Source organism: Rhynchophorus ferrugineus, unplaced genomic scaffold, assembly GCF_030347505.1.
Source record: "Rhynchophorus ferrugineus isolate W39M unplaced genomic scaffold, kcgeb_rfMv2 rfM1, whole genome shotgun sequence".
Taxonomy (NCBI): domain Eukaryota; kingdom Metazoa; phylum Arthropoda; class Insecta; order Coleoptera; family Curculionidae; genus Rhynchophorus; species Rhynchophorus ferrugineus.
The window spans coordinates 26,843,567-26,864,361 of record NW_027472580.1 but is presented as its reverse complement, the minus strand read 5'-3'; the positions used below and the strand labels follow the sequence as shown (position 1 = coordinate 26,864,361).

The 20,795-nt window shown below is 30.6% G+C and overlaps 3 protein-coding genes across 12 annotated transcripts in view; 2 read left to right on the top strand and 1 right to left on the bottom strand.

The window, feature by feature from the left end:
* LOC143206585 (putative G-protein coupled receptor CG31760) overlaps positions 1-9,993 on the top strand; it is a 337,104-nt gene extending 327,111 nt beyond the window's left edge. Inside the window, exons 14-16 of one of the 3 annotated variants that reach the window (XM_076419193.1) lie at positions 1,527-1,632; positions 1,768-1,911; positions 7,104-9,993. In XM_076419193.1, coding sequence (XP_076275308.1) covers positions 1,527-1,632; positions 1,768-1,911; positions 7,104-7,283 — 430 coding nt within the window. In that variant the 3' untranslated portion in view covers positions 7,284-9,993. The remainder of the gene's footprint in view (positions 1-1,526; positions 1,633-1,767; positions 1,912-7,103) is intronic. The other 2 variants (XM_076419192.1, XM_076419194.1) reach the window with 2 other exon arrangements.
* A 72-nt stretch (positions 9,994-10,065) lies between these two features.
* LOC143206584 (protein N-terminal asparagine amidohydrolase) lies at positions 10,066-13,292 on the top strand. 2 transcript variants are annotated; one of them, XM_076419191.1, is made up of 6 exons: positions 10,066-10,707; positions 10,763-10,895; positions 10,950-11,258; positions 11,313-11,508; positions 12,318-12,498; positions 12,599-13,292. In XM_076419191.1, exons 1-5 carry the CDS (start codon positions 10,588-10,590, stop codon positions 12,490-12,492), a joined length of 933 nt encoding a protein of 310 aa, XP_076275306.1. In that variant the 5' UTR covers positions 10,066-10,587; the 3' UTR covers positions 12,493-12,498; positions 12,599-13,292. The 2 variants fall into 2 exon arrangements, with proteins under 2 accessions (XP_076275306.1, XP_076275305.1); XM_076419190.1 differs by having other exon boundaries at positions 12,318-13,292.
* Positions 13,293-14,459: 1,167 nt separating this feature from the next.
* Positions 14,460-20,795, bottom strand: part of Pde11 (Phosphodiesterase 11) — a 456,074-nt gene continuing 449,738 nt past the window's right edge. For all 7 annotated transcript variants that reach the window (XM_076419154.1, XM_076419157.1, XM_076419153.1 and 4 more), the window contains 11 exons: positions 18,405-18,502; positions 18,255-18,318; positions 18,003-18,194; positions 17,798-17,941; positions 17,653-17,739; positions 17,266-17,433; positions 17,098-17,207; positions 16,853-17,041; positions 16,526-16,739; positions 16,381-16,464; positions 14,460-16,171 (listed from right to left, as the gene is read on the bottom strand). In XM_076419154.1, coding sequence (XP_076275269.1) covers positions 15,950-16,171; positions 16,381-16,464; positions 16,526-16,739; positions 16,853-17,041; positions 17,098-17,207; positions 17,266-17,433; positions 17,653-17,739; positions 17,798-17,941; positions 18,003-18,194; positions 18,255-18,318; positions 18,405-18,502 — 1,572 coding nt within the window. In that variant the 3' untranslated portion in view covers positions 14,460-15,949. The remainder of the gene's footprint in view (positions 16,172-16,380; positions 16,465-16,525; positions 16,740-16,852; positions 17,042-17,097; positions 17,208-17,265; positions 17,434-17,652; positions 17,740-17,797; positions 17,942-18,002; positions 18,195-18,254; positions 18,319-18,404; positions 18,503-20,795) is intronic.

Sequence of the window (20,795 nt, the reverse complement as noted above, 5' to 3'; positions counted from 1 at the left end):
ATTATTCATATATATTATCCCAACTTAAAACAAAATATGTAGCGATCATAAATGTCTTTGATACGTAATCCATCAACCATCCAAATACTTCATCGAAGTAAAACGATTCTGAATTTCTTTTCTTTTCTGTGCATACGGGTATACAACACTTCCTAGATCGAGAATTCACTTTAATTATTGTACTACCCAATTATATAACTTAACCTGTAAACATAGCGATGTTACATAGCGATTAAAGCAAGTACTAAGTTAAAAGTAGCGACATCTAGATGTTGGACGTCACGAAACATTTCCCCAAAATTTCCTATAAAGTTAAGTCTCTATTTCTCCGTTTCTTTTTGAAAATATCATCTTTCGTGCCTGAAAACGTGAATTTTCGGCACACTTTAGTTTACTTATGTAATCAAAAGAAAAAAGTCACTGAAAGTCATCTTTAGCCGGTAGTAACTTACGGTGAGTATACTCTAACCTTAAAAACATGTGAGGCGTGGTTTCGAAAATTGAAAGGTGGTGATTTCGATATGCAAAACAAATAAAGTTCTGGTAAACAGAAAGAGTTTGAAGATCCCAAACTGTAAGAGTGATTGGATGAAGACCCAACCCAAATTCAAAAACAAATGGCAGAAGCGTTAAATATGGACCATGAAACGATTAGCGATCGATTACGAACAATGGGGAAAATCCAAAAAGTAGGAAGATGGGTGCCAAATTTACTGAATGATGGAAAGTCGAAAAATCGTCTGTGAAATATTGCTTTCAAAGGCATGATCGGAAGTCATTTATGCATCGAATAGGGATGGACGATGAAAAACTGATCTATTATGAATAGCATTCGCGCAAAAAATCCTGTTTGTCACCAGTAGAACCAACCAACCAACCGATCGACATCAAGATCAAATCATTTTGATCGCAAGATAATGCTCTGTATTTGATTGGACCAGAATGGCATGGTGTATTACGAACTCTTCAAACCTGGTGAAACAATTAATAGTTATCGCTACCCACAACAAATTTGAACCGTGAATTGATCAAAAAACATTCAGAATGGGTCCGAAAACAAAGTAAAGTGATTTTACAGCACGATCACGCACCGTCTTATAAAGCAAAACCGGACAAGGAAGACAAGGAAGCCTTGGAAGCACTTTGATGAGGCATATTATCGCGCCTGCAGCGCTCTCCAAACCTTGCCCTATCAATTTTTCGAATAAATCGGACACGCCTTTGCAGAGCAGCACTTCGCCAATTTAGAAGAAGTTAGAAAATTACTCTATGAATAGGTTTTTGGGATAGCATCCATAAATTGATTGAAAAAATGGGCAAGATATATAGAATAAATTGACCAATACTTTAAATAAATAAATTTTTCCATTTTCTTGAAAATGATGCAGTTTTTGTCGAAAAAAAAACCGGTAATTCATTTCGGATAATTTAAAATTTTTTATAATTAATACTTAATAATGAATATGAGTATATTTATCACGTTACATTTGCATAGCCATATTTTAATTTTTCGTTTTATTTAACAGCTTGTTCATATTTCCGAAAGCAGGCCCTGACATCAAATATTTTTTGGGTTTCGTGAGGACGCAGCTGTCCACTACGACAACAATAGCCCTAGTGTTTGGACCCAAGGTATAGCAAAATGTTATGTAATTTCACTCAAAATTACTAATTACTATATTTTTTTCCATAAATTGTCGTATGTATTTATACCAATTATTTCATATCGTTAGACAAAAAATCTAAATGTTGATTGTATTTTTATAGGTTATTCGAGTATTGAAAGGTCAAGGTGACCAATGGGACAACAGAGCAAGATCAAGAGGTGTTACCGCTTCCTTTTCACTTAACGGTATCGGATTAGTACCGGAAGAAGCTCCTGACTTGTATCAAGAAAACGAAGAACTCAAGGTATTATTTATTGTTATTTATGTTTCATTCTAAAATAAACTACATTTTTCTGATAATATTAAACCTATTTCATAATTTATTCATTTTTCTTGAATATCTTCTTTCCATCGCAATGATGCGTCCATGGATCTTTTCGCTGTGTTCATCGGGGAAATGGTCTAGATGGAAATTAATGAAATCAATCTTCAAAGACCAATTACACGCCAAGACTTATTAGTTAATATTGTTATAGTTTATAAATAATCTCATATTATTGTCGCGCCTTATATTCAGAACTACAAAAAATTCCTTATTTTAATTTATCCTTGTCAAATATAAACAACTTTTGAAAACAGATGACTTTTTTAACAAAATTTTTAATGTTAATAAGATAATTCTTAGCTCTAGTACTACTAATTTCAGAAATATTCTTTTAACGAATTACCCATGTAATATTCAAACAACTTTAAGATCTGCACATATTTTGTAAAAATGATAATGATAAAATAATAATTTTTTCGAATTTTTTGTATCAACATGTAAGAATGTAATGTAAGACCATGTTCTTATTTAAAAAAAGTCCCGTTTTAAATGTTTTTTATCATAACCTGTTATGAAATGTATCTTAGTAATGTAGTAAATGTTAATAATGTAAGTATTGTAAGAGTATTGAACTCCAATGAGCAACAGTATTATACTGGAGATATATGCATAATATGAAGGTATATATACACATAGTATATCCAAAGTTATCTTGTACAGGCGTCATCTAAATTTGTGACGTCAAAACGTCGCAATGTTGCCGTATCACCCCTGAGATTTCGTTCAGTTTGACTTTGACATTCAACAAAATTCTAATCTAAATAAAATAATTAAACAAAAATACTGTTATAAAATATAATTTATTTAAACATTATAGTAAATCTAATGCATATATTATCGAAGGACTTAAAACTACAATTAAGTACACAATTATAGTAGTTTGTAGGTTAGGGTTGTGTTGTGTGATTATATTTATATTTAACTCTTTTCCATGCCACTTATGTGTTAGAATAATAGGCGCGTTTGTAGTTGTACCCCTGGAGGCCTAATCCACCTAATTAATATTTGTATATCCAAGTAATATATTTTACTTTCGTTAGAGAGCATATTTACCTTATACGATTAGTTCTTGTATCCCAGTATTTCCTTGTAAAGGCATTCTGATAACATATATTTCTCCTTCATTTGTTCTGTTAAGATATGTATACATATTTCTTGATAAAACTAGATTTAATCACTTATGCATTCTCCTTAATGCATTTGCCATATCTGCAAAACAGTTACTATCCTTTCTCTCCTGATACATTTTAACTAAATGATCATATATATTCTGAACAATTACACGCAGATCTGTGAACATAAATCTTTTATATTTATATACTCACCTTTACTTGTTTCCATTCTCATCACCCTGTCTTAGAAATTGGCAGCATTGTTCTCATATTGTATATCATATTCAGAAAGTTTCATTCAAGTGAATAACTAAGCTGTTAGTTTCCAATCTATCTAATATTTGTTCAGAATTCCACCATTTGTCAATTTCTTCTTCAATGTTTCTGATCGAGTTCATCCAAACCAAAGGTGTTATTAACCATTCCTGTTTCCAGCATGAAGTACAGTATATCTTTAATGGATTACTAATAGATGTTATGACTAACAAAACCTAATCTATTCTCATTCCAACGTTTACCTTTTTCCATTAACTTTGTTGTCATAACACTATATTTATTACCATCTTGCCATGAGTGACCATTGACCATATTGGTCCCATTATGAAATATGCACGTCTCAACTTAATATATAAATTGAAATAATAAGTCTACCTTCATTTTATTATATGCTTTTAAAAATTATATTCTTTTAAAAGCAATATCCGGAAGTTCCATTAAACCCCCTCGATACTTTTCAGACTTTGAACGGACTTTTTTCAGACTTTCAAAGGAACAATTTCCTTTGAAATAATTTTATTACATTATGTTTGTATTGAAAAACTACTCACTGTTTTTATCCATTTCATATATTTAATATATGATAGAGCTAACATCAAGTTGATATTGATTCGTTAACCTCTTCGCATGAGAACTATTTATTTTCGATGAATCTAAGATTGCCTTTCATTTTTTGAGATATTTCAGTGACAGTGTCCATTTAATATTCAACGCAGTTGCAACACACTAAAAAATATTTTCAATAAAACACCAGCAAATAAATATTTAACAGTAAAAATTCTTACCTCTCTAATGAATTTTATGGCAAGATGGGACCTCCATTATCTCGTTTCTGTTCGAATGAACTTATTAGAAAAGCAATCTGTTTTGTCTGACTTCGGAAGTTTTATTCTGAGTAATAATAAGCAGCTATTTGAAATTTATCAAAACAAGCAAAGCATTAAAATGACGTTTGCCAGTTTATAACCTCTTATCACTATTGTTTTGAAGAATTTTGCATACGCTTGACAACCGGAGTACCTTGGCAGGCTAGTTCGGTTACGCGTTCGTACTTATCAGAGAGCATTATGTCTCTTTTTAACTAGTATAAAATGATAAGGAAAATATTGTCTGATTCTAAAACGAATTTACAAATTGGAGCAGTCAATACGTTAAACATCTTGATAACGTATGTACAAAATAACTTTGGATAAATATACATATATTGGCAATGGAAAAATCACAGTAGTACCCTTTTCATTAACAATATTCACCCTTTTTGTAAAAATTATGTCTCCTTTATATTTCATATTATTAAAAAATTTAAATCTATAGCTATTAAATGCATTAATATATTTTGATCACCGATATATATTGGTGAAAATGCGAAATATTAATATACAACTATTAGACAACCTAACCTAACTGTTAAATTCGATGGTTTTAACATTTCCTATCATAAAATAAGATTTTTCCATTAGTATTAATTCAGTTATCCACTGTATATAACTTGTATGTTACTTTGTTTGACGGAAAGAGGAGACGACTAATTGAACGGCAATACAAAGAGACACTAAGGGTAAAACAGACCAACACTTAGACAGACAACACAACACAAGAAATTACCAGACGGATGTGCGTGGTTGTTCTACCGACTCTACTTATAGTTACTGTAAACTTATTTTTGAGCATCGCCTATATTTTTGTCCGCAGTTTATCTTTGAAGATCTTCGAAATGCCACTATTTTTACCCAAATTTCAATTATCTACGGCTTAGAAACTGAGCTACTGCAATCCGCAATTGGTGGTCATTCACCCTTAACGCTTCTGTTCAAAATATAGTAAAATATGTTTCACAGCTTCACAGTTTTAATTCACAGCAGCTTCAGTCCGCGTTTAGTGGCCTTACACCTTGAACTGTGATGTTTTTCAAAGCTTGAAGGTTTCTTATTCGAAATATTTTTTAGTTAGGACTCATTGACCATCTTCAATTCATCCTTTTTAACCTTGCAACTTCAGCTGCGATACTTTTTCCCGAACTCCACTTAACTATACCAAGAAACGCCCTATAATCTCCCCCGGAATCCTACCGACTAAGCAAGTTATAATATGTGACAGATTTTAGAAAACAAACAACTTTCCATTTACTTGAAAATATTATTTTATTTAATGGAAAGAAGAGGTGACTGGCTGAATAGCAACACAAAGCAACACTAAGGGTACAAACAGACAAACCAGTCTCAGATAGTCTGGATCGTATTATATAACATAACGGGTCAATTGAAAAGTCCCCGGCCTACCATAGTAAAACACATGTTTTTGGCAAAATTATTTTTTTTATTCAACATAATTCCCTTCAAGGGTGATAAATATTATAGCGACCCTCCAACTTTTTGATACCATTTTTGTAGTACGATTTGTCCATTGCTTCAAAATAGGCCTCAGTTTCGGCGATTACCTCTTCCTTCGACGAAGATGTCTTCCCAGTGAGCATTCTTTTGAAATCTGAGAACAGGAAATAGTCGCTGGGCGGCAGATCTGGAGAATAGGGTGGATGAGGAAGAAATTCGAAGCCCTATTCATGGATTTTTGACACGGTGCGTTGTCTTGGTGAAGCAGCACATTCTTTTTTTTTCAAATGCGGCCGTTTTTCGACGATTTAGTCCTTCAAACGGTCCAATAACTCTATGTAATAATCGCTGTGGATGGTCCTTCCTTTTTCAAGGTAATCAAAAAAATTATACCATGCGCATCCCAAAATTTTGGAGCGGGTTCATCGTATGCAGTCCACTCGGATAACTCTCTATTGAACTTCGGAGTGAAATTATGGAGCCATGTTTCATCTATTGTCACATATCGACGCAAAAACTCGGTTTTCTTACGCTTGATCATCTTCAAACACTGCTCCGAATCATCAACTCGTCGTTGTTTTTGGTCAAAAGTAAGCTCACGCAGCAGCCACTTTGCAAAGAGCTTTCTCACACCCAAATATTCGTGAATGATATGATGTACACGTTCAGTTGATATCTTTAGAGTGTCTGCTATTTCATTCAATTTCAATTTACGGTCATTCAAAATCATTTTGTGAATTTTTTAATGGTTTTATCATTAACAACCTCTTTTGGGCGTCCACTGCATTCACCGTCTTGTGCTCATTTCACCACGTCTAAACTTAGTATACCAATTCTTGATGGTTGATTTTCCTGGGGCAGTGCCCGAAAACTCGGCATCAAGCCAAGGTTTTGCTTCAACTGTATTTTTTCCCTTCAAAAAGCAATATTTTATCAACAGGCGAAATTCCTTTTTATCCATTTTTTTCACAATAACAAAAGTTGCTTCACTCAAAATACTATATATGATTTATAATATATTTTGATACATATGACAATTTATAAAAGTTTATTTTGATGTTAACGACAATGGACAACCTGGAGGACGAATACACATCGAAGGAATTGAATCGTCGAAGTCTTATCGAAATATCTAAACGGAAGAAACACGAATTATTTTCGAATCGACCTTGACTTTGTTGCCAGAAATATCAGAAAAAGTTATAGAGAACCTTTGAAAATATTTTGATTAATATATATTGTACCAATTTTTCTCAACAAAGGCTATTAAAGTTACAAAATTTCATGCAAGCACAATAATCAAAAATGCATAAACAAAAAAGGATATCTTTTAGTATATTAATTAATAACGGTACTATAAAATTCAGTAATTATATTATTTCTTATATTGCAGGAAGAAATCCAAAAATTGGCTGCTCAGATCGAGTTCATGAAGATTGTACACATGGAGATGAACAATCGACACATAAAGCCCAAAGCCGGTGGTTATTTCACTAGTCTGAACGCACCAATGGTCGTCCACAGTCCCCTCAGCAAACAGGGACTACTTAACAAGCCGCCCGAAGAACTGTGACAGTCAGAAAACGCGCCTGCCAGCGCCAGCAGGAGGCGCAGTTGCAAAGAATGGTTGAGATTAGAATTTGTTCTCAAACAAACCGGAGAGTCTGTCGTCATTGTTTAAATATAACGACAGTAGCTCAAGTTAGCAGTAACACTACCCTGTTAATGAATGTGTCGCTTTTAAAATGTCATATTTAACAACAAATTCATTATTAATCATTGTTTTAGTCTACCTACCTTCAGTAATAACTCAATATTACAAATAAACACATCTTTAGAAGCTAAAATTAGCTTTAAAATTAACTTAACTTAAAAAAAAATAAAAAAGTGTTTTTTAATATGTTATGGATCTAATATAAAATGTTAATTATATAGATTTTCCTGAAATACTGGTGGTTATAGATATAAAGAAATATTTTCGTGATTTTATCTAACATCAATCATAATGGTTTGGCCATTAAGGCGTTTAAAAAATGTGGATAAAGCTTCATTAGATCAGGACATCTGGTACAACTGAATATGTAATACTTTTATATTGAAAACGGCTATATTTCCAAAAATCTATTTTTGGATTATCTGCCTCATATAAATGGATTGTTAACTTTTAACATTTGCTTATTATATCATAAAATTAATTATAGTAATCTATAGTCACGCAATATCTGTGCAAAACCAGCATGACAACACAAAAATGTTATGTTGAAATAACAAGTCTATACATGTTTAGAACTTAAATATAAACGTCAACACCGGATAAGTGAATTAACATTAAATTTATTAACTAAAACAAACTGTAAACGGTAGACTGACTATGTGAATACAAAAATTCTTTCAATTGTCAGACTATGTTATCGTTATAAAATATCATTGCTATTTCTTAGTAATGACGTCTAAAAACTAAATAGTAAAACTGTATTAACTAATTAATAAAAGTATTAAGTCAAACTAACAGTCTTAAAAATAATTAATGTTCAACATTTTTACATATATATAGATATATAAACAAACACACATATTTATGTATCGATGTATAACAAAATTAAACTCATATTTGATCTATAATGAATTTATCAAAATTAATTTATTGTCCAGGTCAGTTATATAAATCTTCGTGTTATCCCAAAGAATGTTTATAAGTAATAGATTTCAACGAACTATAAAAACGTTCCTTAGCAACACGTTTAAATAACTAAGGGGGAAGTAGATGACACCCAACACATAATGAAAGCGATACGACATAAAATATTCGGTATTTAGTTTAATATAGAATGATAATTGGGGAGAGGATGCTAGTGTAACTTAACTAACTGAAACAATATATAATTACCAAAAATTTGTACTCTAGCCCTAACAATCAAAATTAGTATGTTTTAGGATATAACCCTTATAACATTATATAAATACAGGATTTCATTTACAAGATGATAATGTACAGGTTGATATCTTATGGTAAAAATATATCAAATAATTTATAAATGATATATGCACTTAGTAGTGTACTACAACATTAACTATCTCGTTTCTAAAAAAAATAATAACAAATACTTGTCTTATTGCTACATCCTAAATATTATTGATAAAAAAATCTTCTATGGGTAATATTATTAAAATTATTTGATTATTTTGTACATGCTTTATGTACGCCTGTGCATTTTAGTTTTAAAAAATCTAGTCAATTACAACATTATTATGTTCGAAATTCTGTATTTATTCACAAAAAATGTAGTTGTACCTAGTATAAATCCTTTGTTAATAATACTTGTGATAGATATATATGTACAGTCGATGACACGACAATATAACAAAACATAAAATACTATATTAATACTCAACAGATGTATTATTTTCATATAAGTTATAGATCACTAAGAAACAAAATCAATAAAACATTTTTCTGTTATCAGTAGGGATCTAAAACAATTTGAATAACAAAGTAATTACACAAACTGGCAATTGTATATTTATTTTAATATTATTTTTACTTCATTTGAAGATGCACAAGCTCATTCACTTAATAATTTTAAATATAAATGTTTAGAATAAGTATATACTCACTAATAATTGAGTCTAGTTAGTATTCGCACTTGACGCCACCTGTAGGCTTCATTGTAACTGTCAATGTTAATGTTGAATATGTTTTCTAGAGAAAGATGCTTAATTTCAACCAAAAATTAAAAGATTGCAAATTTTACTGTAGTTATTAGGAATAAAAATAGTTTTATTTTAGGTATAAGTAATATATTAATTCTAAGATTTGTTATTAAAGTAAAGTGAATTTATCTGAAATATATTATTTTATAATTGAGCCCTAGAATTCAATATTTTCAGATATTATCTGTAAATTTTGATAAAAATGTTATATTTCAGATACCAGACAAAACTCTAAAAGTAACTGATCGTATTATTAAGTGGATGAGATTATAAATCTTTGAATTATTATAAATAGTACAAAATACTATAGCTTTCAGGGTCATAGAAATAACTTTAATTATTACTCATTTGAATGTAACCTTACTGACCACCTTTTGTGAGAAAACTTCTTTTTTTATTTTCTTCTAACTTGAAATAATCATGGTTATTTATGTCCTTTCATGCTATTTTATTTTTGTCGACAAGTGTGACTATTTTTTTTCTGTATAATGACTTATCGAAAGATTTATTTTATATTATAAAATGTAAACGTTACCATTACTAAAATGTTTAATAAATGTGTTTATATAAAATTGTTTTGTGTTTTGTTAGTCCTCTAACCATAAGTTGAAATATTGGCAACTTGTCGTACACTACATAAACTAGAGGATAAATATTAGATTTTTTACGTCTAGTTCTACGATTTCTTAGAGCCGTTATCTATCTTTGGTAGTGGATAAGGCTTGCTTATCAGTAGTTTTTTTTTCGTATATCCCATGATAAAATAATTTTTGTTAAAAACGATCAGACGATCTTGTTCGGTATACGCGTTCTAGAGGTCGCAGTCCTTAATATAAATAAGTTTTCCAATTGCTGTCAACCTGACAATGACAGGTTCGATTAAAAATTTATAGTCTAATTTATTAAATTTTAAACCGGGCCGCTTTTTCGATCAACGTTAGCTTAGATCAAGCAAATTTTTTATTACACGAATTAATGAGTGATTAAAGAGACGACACCTTCTTTAATTAGACCTTGTTAAGTATTGTTAAAGTAATCTTGTGTTACTTCAGGTTTTTCTACGGTCGCTTTTTTATCAGTCTGAGTGAGATAAGAGAAAATTGCGTTCGTATTTTTAGATTTTTAGTCTGAGTTGATTTAGCTAAGATTGTGATTGTTTTAATGCGATGGTGCTGGTTTTGAATGGAGTTTTGCAAGCAAAGTGTCCTCAGGATACTCAAAGCTTGTATCATTCTCATCCTATATACAGAGAAACTGCAGGACAATTATTATCTATACCTAATAAGGCACTTACCTAATAAGTTTTGTGTATAAAATGTATTTTTAATATTGGTATTTTAGGTTATTGGCCCAGTAGGACTTCTTTATGTTATGCAAAGAGAATTTGCTTCAACTATACCCCATGATAAAAATGTGAATATTTTGGGGTCAGACAGTGCTACAACATGTATTATTGTTGTAGTTCGCCATACAGGTGTTTATTTCAATTTTAGTGTTTTGATTTAATGTTTATGTGTAATAAATCTAGGGTCTGGAGCTGTTGCTTTAGCTCATTTAGATGGGACTGGAATTGATGAAGCTGTATGTACCATGACTCAAAGAGTGCAGGAGTTGGCTTTAGGGTATCCAGAGGGACGAATTGAATTACAGTTAGTAGGAGGCTACAGTGACCCAAACAATTATTCAGAGGAAATATTTTTTAATTTAATGAATTCATTTCACAAACAGCCTGTTGAAATTGACCTAACACTAGCTTGTGTAGGTCAGTTAAACACCACCGTTCGAGGCGGTATTGCTTGGCCATTAGTTTATGGAGTTGGTGTGAATATAAAAACAGGTGAGTTGAAATCATGTTCTCTCGGTTTACTTAAAATAACTACCCAATTTATAGGGGAAATTTTTCCCGCAACCTTTCCTGATAAAGGACCAGAATCTTCATTAAGAAGTGCTAAGAATTTAACAGGACCTCCAGAAGTTATGGATGTGTATGATTGTAACATGGGTTTATTAAGAATAGGTCCATTTAATTATAAACCCTTAAGAGGTGTGGATCTATGGCTAGAACAAAATGATGAATTTATTTTAAGGTAAGATAATAATGGATTGAGGATAAAACAATTTCTGTTTTTTCATATTTTTCAATCAATAATAATAAATGCACCTTTTTGATTGCTGCTCTTTACACTCTTCTGGAATAGTTATAATTCCATCACTATAGAGCTTTTTGGATTCCTGGTCAAAACATTGAAGGGAGAAAATGTGGGTCTAGCAATAGTAAGGCAGTAGGAATATGGCAGATGCATTAAAGTTTCCAAGCCAATTAATTTTTACTGAGTTAGTAAAGATGTGTTACTAGCACCTCTATGCTAGTTATATTGAAAGAAAATACATTTTCTACTGATAAATTCTAACAATTTTTGTAATTGTCTGTCTGCTTCCATTGCATTAGTTGTGGATGAAGAATTCAAGATTCCTTTCTAGTCCAACCAAAACTTACCATCCCCTTCTTTACACATTAATATTGTAAGCAATCTTCTTTTTATTGCCCAGAATCATTTGTTTCTACAGTGGGTTGATGTTAAGCAATGAATAGCGAAGTCGCAAGATGAAATTTGATTGTTTGACTAGATATATATAAAATTTTTATCGACATTTTTAAAGATTGGCCGGCCACACATTTTTCTTTTTTCAGTAGTAAAAAGAAAAATATAGTATGATGAAATGACACTACCTTTATATTATATTGTTGTTTTTCAAACACGCCATAATATGGCAAGTATTGGAATTATGCAGCTTTATATTTATCTAGTAGAAGAAACCGAAATTAGTTTTTTTTTCAGTCTTGTATCATACGCAATATTGAATTTAACTTTTTTAACATTTTAACTTATTTTAGACACCTTTCAACATCCCCCGATGTAGAGCCACCCCATTTTGTCGAAGAAATGCGAGCTACATTGAAGTACATAAGGGAGAATCCTTTTCCAGCTGTTACAGTGTTTGGAGATAATCGTCCACACTATTTTAGACGTGATGAAAACACAGGTCTTTGGACTCCTGCTGTTTTCTAACTAGAGGTGATATTAACTTTCCATCTTTTTTAAAATATTTCAATTGCCATAATCACTATTGGACTGATATTTTAAATATTTTTTAATAATGATGGATTTATTTTAGAGATCTGAGCTGTAAGGGAGATAGTTTCTGAATATTAATGCTTCCTAAACCATAAAAAAAATTTAGATACTCATTTCCCTTGCGATATTTTATTTTTACATACTTATATAATGGATGGAAATGATAGATGTTGAGGTGGAATAAATATTTGAACAAATCAGTTATTTTATCAAATGTTTTTTGAATTTATCGTACTGATTTTTTATTATATATTTTTTGATTTATATTTTAGATAGATATCGCTATATATATATATACATAGAAAAGAAAATATCTATTTTTACATATAGTATAGGTAGTTATAATAATTGATCTTCCTAGAAAAATTGTTCTTTAATTAGTATAAAAGAAAGACTTTTATTGGTGCTATACAAGAAATGCACATTTTAAATAATATGCGAACAATAATCTCAGAGTATAAATGAAATGAAATATAACTGTTGAGGCTTGTTACTTGTGCTTTGTTATTTTTAAGATTTTTATATTCTATACTCGTTTAGATTCCATACATGTTTTCATTTAGATAGTGAAATAAATCAGCCTTAGCAATAATATTTTATATTGGCAATTTTATTTTTATATCGATATGTTTCCAGTTGAGATTATGTGTAATATTGGCTCGTTGATTTGGTTGTTAAAGTTTTAAATCAAAATTGACATATATTTTAGTTTCAATAAAGTACTATATTTTTTAGATCGTCTTTTATTCTATCATAGTTTCTTAATGTCTTCATCTATTCATATTGTAATGATCAAGTATGTTCGACTGTTTCCGGATTGTAGCACGATTCGCAATAGTTACAGATACTGCAAAAATTATTTGAGCAATGACATCATTGTTAGAGAATGAAAACGATGTCTTTCAGGAAAATAAACTCTGGATGCGAAAAAAAATACTGAAGAGTTAATTCTATGACTTCCTGAGCAGTTATCTTTCTTTGTCAGTGAGTAAAGCTTGCTTATCAGTGTTTGTTTCTTCGTATAAGATCGTAATATCGTAATTCTTTTTGATTAAAAAAAATCTGACAATCTTGTTCATTCTACAGGTTGTACTCGAGAGGATATTGCAGGTTTGTTCTGTTTAAATACCCATAGTGCAATTTTCATAGGCAATAAGCAATTTCAACATTAATTGGTTTTTCAATAGATGGCATGTTAAGAACTATTATAATCATCGGTCATTGAATTTCTGAGGAGTGTTTTTATTTGTGCACCTACGTCGTCATAGGAATGTTATAAAGAAGAAATCATGGAGAGTTAACTAATATTGACAACTTGCGCTTATGCGGCTCAAAAAATAAAGAGGAACTTTAATCAAACAATTAATAAATTAAGAAAGTATATTTTTATATAAAATTGATTTCTATTACATAAAATATTTTATGGGACATAATTGTGGTCAAAAGTCTTCTATTTTTCATATTTTACTTCACTTGAGGTAGGATTTCCGCTGGAGTTTCACAAGGTAGCGTCTTAACACCTCTCCTGTATCTGCTCTACACTGCTCACATCCCAACAACAAAAGAAACACTACTTGGAACATTTGCTGACGACACAATTATTATGGCAAACGACATATCTCTGTCCAGGGCAATAGAAAAAATCTGTTCATGTTAATTTTGTAATCCCAAATATAAAATATAATTTTGATATTATTTTAAGTATAATATAAAAGTCAAACACTGCTGCTAATTTATAACAAAATAGTTTTTTTTACATTATGTCTACTAAAAAACTGTGTAGCAATCTGAACAGTCCAAATGGTATTTATGGTACAATACAAAAATATCATTCCAGCATTATCTCTGACTTCATATCCACATCTCTAAAGCAGGAATTGGAGAAAATTATACTCAATAAGTAAATTGATAAATATATTAATAATTTATTATTATTGTGGTCAATTTATACACTATAACTATATATACAAGCTACTTTTACAAAAAATATATAAACATATTTTGAATAGAAATATAAAACAAATTTGGGTACAACTCAGAATCAACAGTTTAAACAAATATAGACTGTTTGATAAGTTATATATAAAGTTAATTAGTACTACATTATTATGACGAAAAAATACACTTTGGTTTGAATAGTTGATTAATACCATATGGAAATACGGCCCTCTGTCAAAAGGGATTGACAGAGTAAAAGAAAATATCACAAAAAGATAAAAACTACACAAATGGGGCACAGTTATTAAAGAGGTTTTTCATTAAGGAGAATGAAAAATCTGCAAATAATAAATAATTACACGAAATAAGAGATGTATTGAAAAAACGCGAAAACTTACTTTGCCATTAAGTACATATCGGATTGTTTTATGAAGTTCTTGCAAAGGTTATATATGAATATATATTTAGAGAGAGAGTTATAAAAATAATCTTAACATTATATAAATTAAATTAATTTGAGATTTTACAAAATAAATACTTAAAATCTAAGATAATTGGTTCCTTATGGTGTTTTGGGAGGCAACTTTCAACAATTCTGTTAAAACTACTTCATAATCTAAATTATGCAATACACAGGGTGCTTTACATCTGTACTTTTGGTAACTTAGCCATAGCTGATGGAGGACATACAATGCTTACTTAAAAGAGTACCCTGTATTTTGTCATATAATAATAAAATACTTTATTCTTGTAGCAAAAATCAGTGACAGGACAATAATGCAATAACCAGTAATTTTCTATCAAAATAGTTCCCTATACCAATATACAACTCCATCAGACTAGGATCTAATAATGACACCCTGTATATATAATGTGCCTTATTAGCGACTATATTATGTTTTTCAAATCTACAATAACTATTGGTCGCCAACTCTTTTACCATTGTAATTTCTTACCTATAAGCGTAATCAAACTTGATTTTTCCTATACTAAAACTAAATCTAATAACTTAAAATGTCAGGTTAATATGTGTTTTGATTTTTAATACCATGTTTATGTGTCCAGAAATTAAATAGTCCCTCGGTTTTGACTAAATATGAGGTTGACCATTTATATTCCATATCGATGGTGTTTCTACATTTTTAAATGACTTGCTCTAAAAATATGTTTGTTTTTGATAAATAATTTTGATTTAATTCAATATGTACAAGTAGGAAATTGATCCTGTAATACATTTCAAATATTTTTGTGCACAATAATTTCTTATTACTATTTGTATCAGAAAATTTGTAAATTTTTGAAGAACAAGTTTAGAGAAAAGTGTTATGTTAATTTTAGGAACAATAATCAATAAGTTTTTACAATATTTAAATGTACATATAATATAATCATAAATATTTTTTAATATTTTATACTACATTAACACTAAAGCACTGTTACTTTTCATTGTTGTTTACTCAGATAAAGAGGAACAACTGTTGCAGTTTTCCATTTCCATGTTACCATTTTTAGAATCCGGCGTGCTGGGTTTAGAAACGTTATCATTGTTGTCGCGTTCCTCCTCTTCTTCCGGCGTAACTAATCTATTTGCGGCTGCTATGTCCATCCAATGTACTCTATTCTGGCGCACACCTTCCACTAAAGGTTCCAGTTTGTCAGAAAGTTTGGCAAAGCCCTAAAATAAAGCAACATTTTGTCGAATCATAAATTAGTATGTCCAAGATATTGTAATAAAATAGTATATCATAGACCACAGATTTAAAAAGGATGGTCTCTAGAATTTAAAAATACTAATTCACAATATATAGGTAGTATTGAATTGCGTTATTATGTGAATCAAACACAGAGCAAAATACAAATTTATTACTAATTAAATATTCTTACCTCATAAATTGGAAGGCAAATAGAGTCAATAAAACCAACTTGCATTAATGGTAGCTGATCTTCTTTTTCTCTGTTCATTATATCCTTTAACAAAAACAGAAGCGTTTTTATTTAAAAACAAAACTATCAAGAAATGATTACTTACAATTGGTGTAATGTTAAGTTTTTCTCTTTCGATGTCTCCTTGTTCAAAGAATTCAGAAGATACGAGTTCGGCAACACGTTTCTCAATATCCCACGGCTTGGTGATTGCGGCTAAATCGCAAACTGTCATTAACATCCCTCTAAGGAGGTCACGATGTTCTTCCATCGTCCAACACGGCCCATCACGGATTATATTAAAGAAAGCTCCTCTTTTCCTGTAAAATAGACAAGAATATGATATATGGAAATATTTTAATGTGACGGTATAACATTTATCTAATTACTAACAGTGTACAATGAACACTTTTGACAATATTTAGTAATTTACCTAAAATACACAGCCAAATCTGTAGATAAAATTGCTTCTTCTAAAACCTTAATTACTCGAGAATATTCTTCTGGAGACATATTTGCCAGAATTTGGTTTCCTGGAGAATTTAAAATCATGATACACTGATCAAAGTGATGGTGCTCCATTGTTGATGTGGAGTAGAGTTGTGCTAGTGGAGATGATGCCCTAAAATATTATGTTTTTATAGACTTGTTTTATTTTCATAATTTTAGATTAATTACTTGATCTGGAAAGAGTTATTTGTTCCTCTGTGATCTAAGTCGTGACACAGACAGGCTATTAGTAATGCCAAACACTCAATTTCACCAAATATTTTCCACCATTGGGTTGACTATCAAATGAAACAAAACATATTAGCAAAAAATTTCATTAGAAATAATCTAACTCACAGTAACAATGGCAAACATCATTTGGGCAACGTTGAACGCATGCCTCCAGTTATGATAGGTAACATTACGATAGTTTTTCTTTACAGAACATAACCAACGGCATAAAACTTCGTAGTCAATATGAAAATGTTCAACCAAGTCCAGGTCTAAGAACATTCGAATGCAAGCCTGAAACAAATCAATTTTGAAATAAAGTTAAATCTATGAAAGTTTTAGTAAATGACAGCGTTTCATAAACTAAACCACGCAGCGACTTGACCATTTGATAATACTGTTTTAAAAAAATATTAGAGGACACATCTTTAACGTTTTGATATTATTTAACAGTATATGTTGTTAACTTAAATATGAATTAACTAGAGTGTCACTGATTAAAAAAAAACTTACTGTGAGAGTTTCGTCATCATCCATATTTATATCGTCAAAATCAAAACTGTACAGTCTGTAGTTTGCAGCAGATGAAACAAGCATTCGCTGAAATAAAATTCTATCTTCAGCCAATGATCAAGTAACAATATACAGTAAAACTTACTCTTAATTTCTGGGCACTTTCTGAGCTGGCTGTAATATGGTACGAAAGAACCTCTAAAGTAACGTTCTGTTTAGCAATAGCGACCATAGCCTTCTCATACATATGGGTATTGTGGATTCCCATACCACAGAAAATTGCAAACGCCTTAACAAGAAAGAAATTTCGTGTTACAATCATGATAATCTAATTTAAGCATAAGACATACTTCAACAAAATTTTCATCATTTTTGGTAAAATGTAAGTCATCAAATTTGTTGATCAGCTGTATAACACCGATGATATCACCTGATGAGTTCTTGATGGCCATACAAAGGATGGTTTTGTGCTTGAAACCTGTACCTTCATCAACGGTTTGGTCGAAACGAGGATCATCATACGCCTGGATGATGTTAACGGTCTACAAAAAATAATTATAGATTATTTATGGTTCGGTTTGCTTGTTTTTAAAATTAAGTACCTCTCCTGTGGTAGCGACGTATCCAGTAATGCCAATATTGATTGGAAAACGACTTTCAAATGGGCTAAAAAACAATAATTTTAAGATAAAGAAATTGAAAGAATTAATACGATTAAATTTGAATTAAAATTAAAAAATATTGCAATTTACCTGGTACGCGATTCACCATCTTCGCCATTTAAATCATTCGCTTCGAAATCAAAAACCCTGGAAAAACTGATCTTTGAACCTTGTTGCATTAACAGTATCTGAAAAAAAAAACAAATGAAATTATATTGTAATAAAATTGTAGATTAAAGAAGGGCTAAAAGTACTTTTAACTTTAAAGAAATAATGGATACTTATTAACAATCCCTGGTAGAATAAATTAAATTGATATCCGCCTGAGCATGAGCCGAACCTGATTTCTCTCATAAAATGTCTTTCAATGTCTCGAGTGTGGCACTAAAGTGAAGACTAATTTAAATTTCACCCCTGCCTGAAAGGGTAGCAAATGGCGTAAAAAGCCAAAAACCTGATTAAATTTGCTCTCAAAGTCCAATAAATCCTTCAGTGTCAATGATTTATAAAGCAAATGTACATTCGCCCATAAATTTATATTGGACCAATAATTTATCTTGATGTAGGAAGGAAATGAAGGTCAGGCACCGAACAAATTTTAGCTATTGATCAGGAAGTTCATGTACACTAACGGACGTATTAATTGATGTTTTTTTTTACTTTCAATTAGTTATAAAACCTTAAGATTCCTCGTTAGTAAATATTGTACAGTTTTAATTGTAAATTTTGTTTGCTTTCTAATTAGTGGTAAATTAGTTAAATTATAAGGACTAATTTGTTTATATACACCATAAAATTGCTTACATACGAGGGCAGCTTTTGAACTCTTTTCGGGGTCGAAACTTTCTCTAAGACAAATATTTTAATGATTATATCATATATATTGTCTTCTTTCATTTACTACTATTAATAACTGACCATTATCAACAAAGAAAGTGAAATATGGCATCTTTTGTATTTCGCTCTGGACAGAATATTTCCCAATAGCCAATAATAATGCCAATAGCAATCTTCAATAGAAATTTCTTTGCAAGAGGGTACTCCTCGTTAGATTTTTAAGAAAGGGGGGAGAATAAATTTCTCTTTAAGAAGCCATTAGGCATCCAGTTAGAGAATGTTAGTAATATTTGGAACAAATTCAAATTCCACTTTAAAAATGAGTTTGTGTATCTCATTAAAATGGACGAGATTTTTTACAATTACTTTAAATCCAATATAGTAACATTTTAGACCACTTGGATGTAAATATTCTTTTTCATCAAAACTTTCATTTCCAATACATTAATTTGTACACCGAAAGTTAAAATGAATGTTGTAAAGAATATTAATAATTATAAAATAGCTTCATAGAATTTTAACTCCTCATTTGTTGGTGAGTTGTTAGTTCCTGGGTTGTGGGACATAAGACAAAACTAAAATAATTTACAGGAGAGGGAACACATTTACATTCATTCATCACATTCCTTTGATATGCATGTTTAAATTGTAAAATATAAATTACCTAATTATGTTCGATATTGTGTTAATCATATATACTTATATTTGATGCTCTGAAGATGTTACAGTTCTGAATCTAGGTTTACTTATGATACTTTGCTATAATGTTCAGTGGTGTGGTAATTTAAACTTATCAATATTTGTTGATTATTGAAAGTTGGAAAATAGATGGAATTAAATTCCCTTTAAAAAGGGTTAGTAAGTGTTATTTTAATATGTTTTTATATACATTTACTATTTTAGTTATTATCAAATACATTTTTGATCTTACTGTGAAAACAAGTTTTACTAATGTATCATTTTTAAATTATTTCCTTTACTATGTTATGAGAGAAACATGATTAAATTAATATTGTGGTCCACCACAGGGACGATCACTAGTAAGTAATTAATCAATGGAATTACAAATCCTAACAATTAGTTCAATCACTTTTTATATCTAATAAGACATTTCTGTTTTAATATAATGAAATATGAACAATTTTATTGCACTATATCTCAACTGCCCTTGTATCTAAGATTATAAAGGATGAACAGGAGAAGGGGATGAGTTGTTGGGGTAGCTTCCCGTCGCTCGCATAACCAGTCGGGAACGTATCGTAATGCGGTTTTCTAACCCAATTCCCCCCGTGCCGCTGAAACCTCTCATCAATCTGGGAAATTTACCGTTCAGGGTATCCATTTATATCCCGGAGGGAGAGTTCTGTCAATCTGGCGCGCCAGTCAAAACCGAATTGCTTAAGTTATTCGTGTTCGGTTGCGGTACAAACGTATTTGTTTTGCTTCGTTTCAACCTGATTGTTTTCTTGCTCTCCGCCAAGAATTAGGTTTACAGATGTAAAAATATTTTGCCCTGTTTTGTCAAGATAAATCTGTTTTGGTGAATGCGCTTGTACTAGAATGTAGAAGAATAATTTACAGAGAAATGTAAAATTGTTCTGAGGATTATATCCTTTATTTTGTCATTAAAGTTATATAATGATT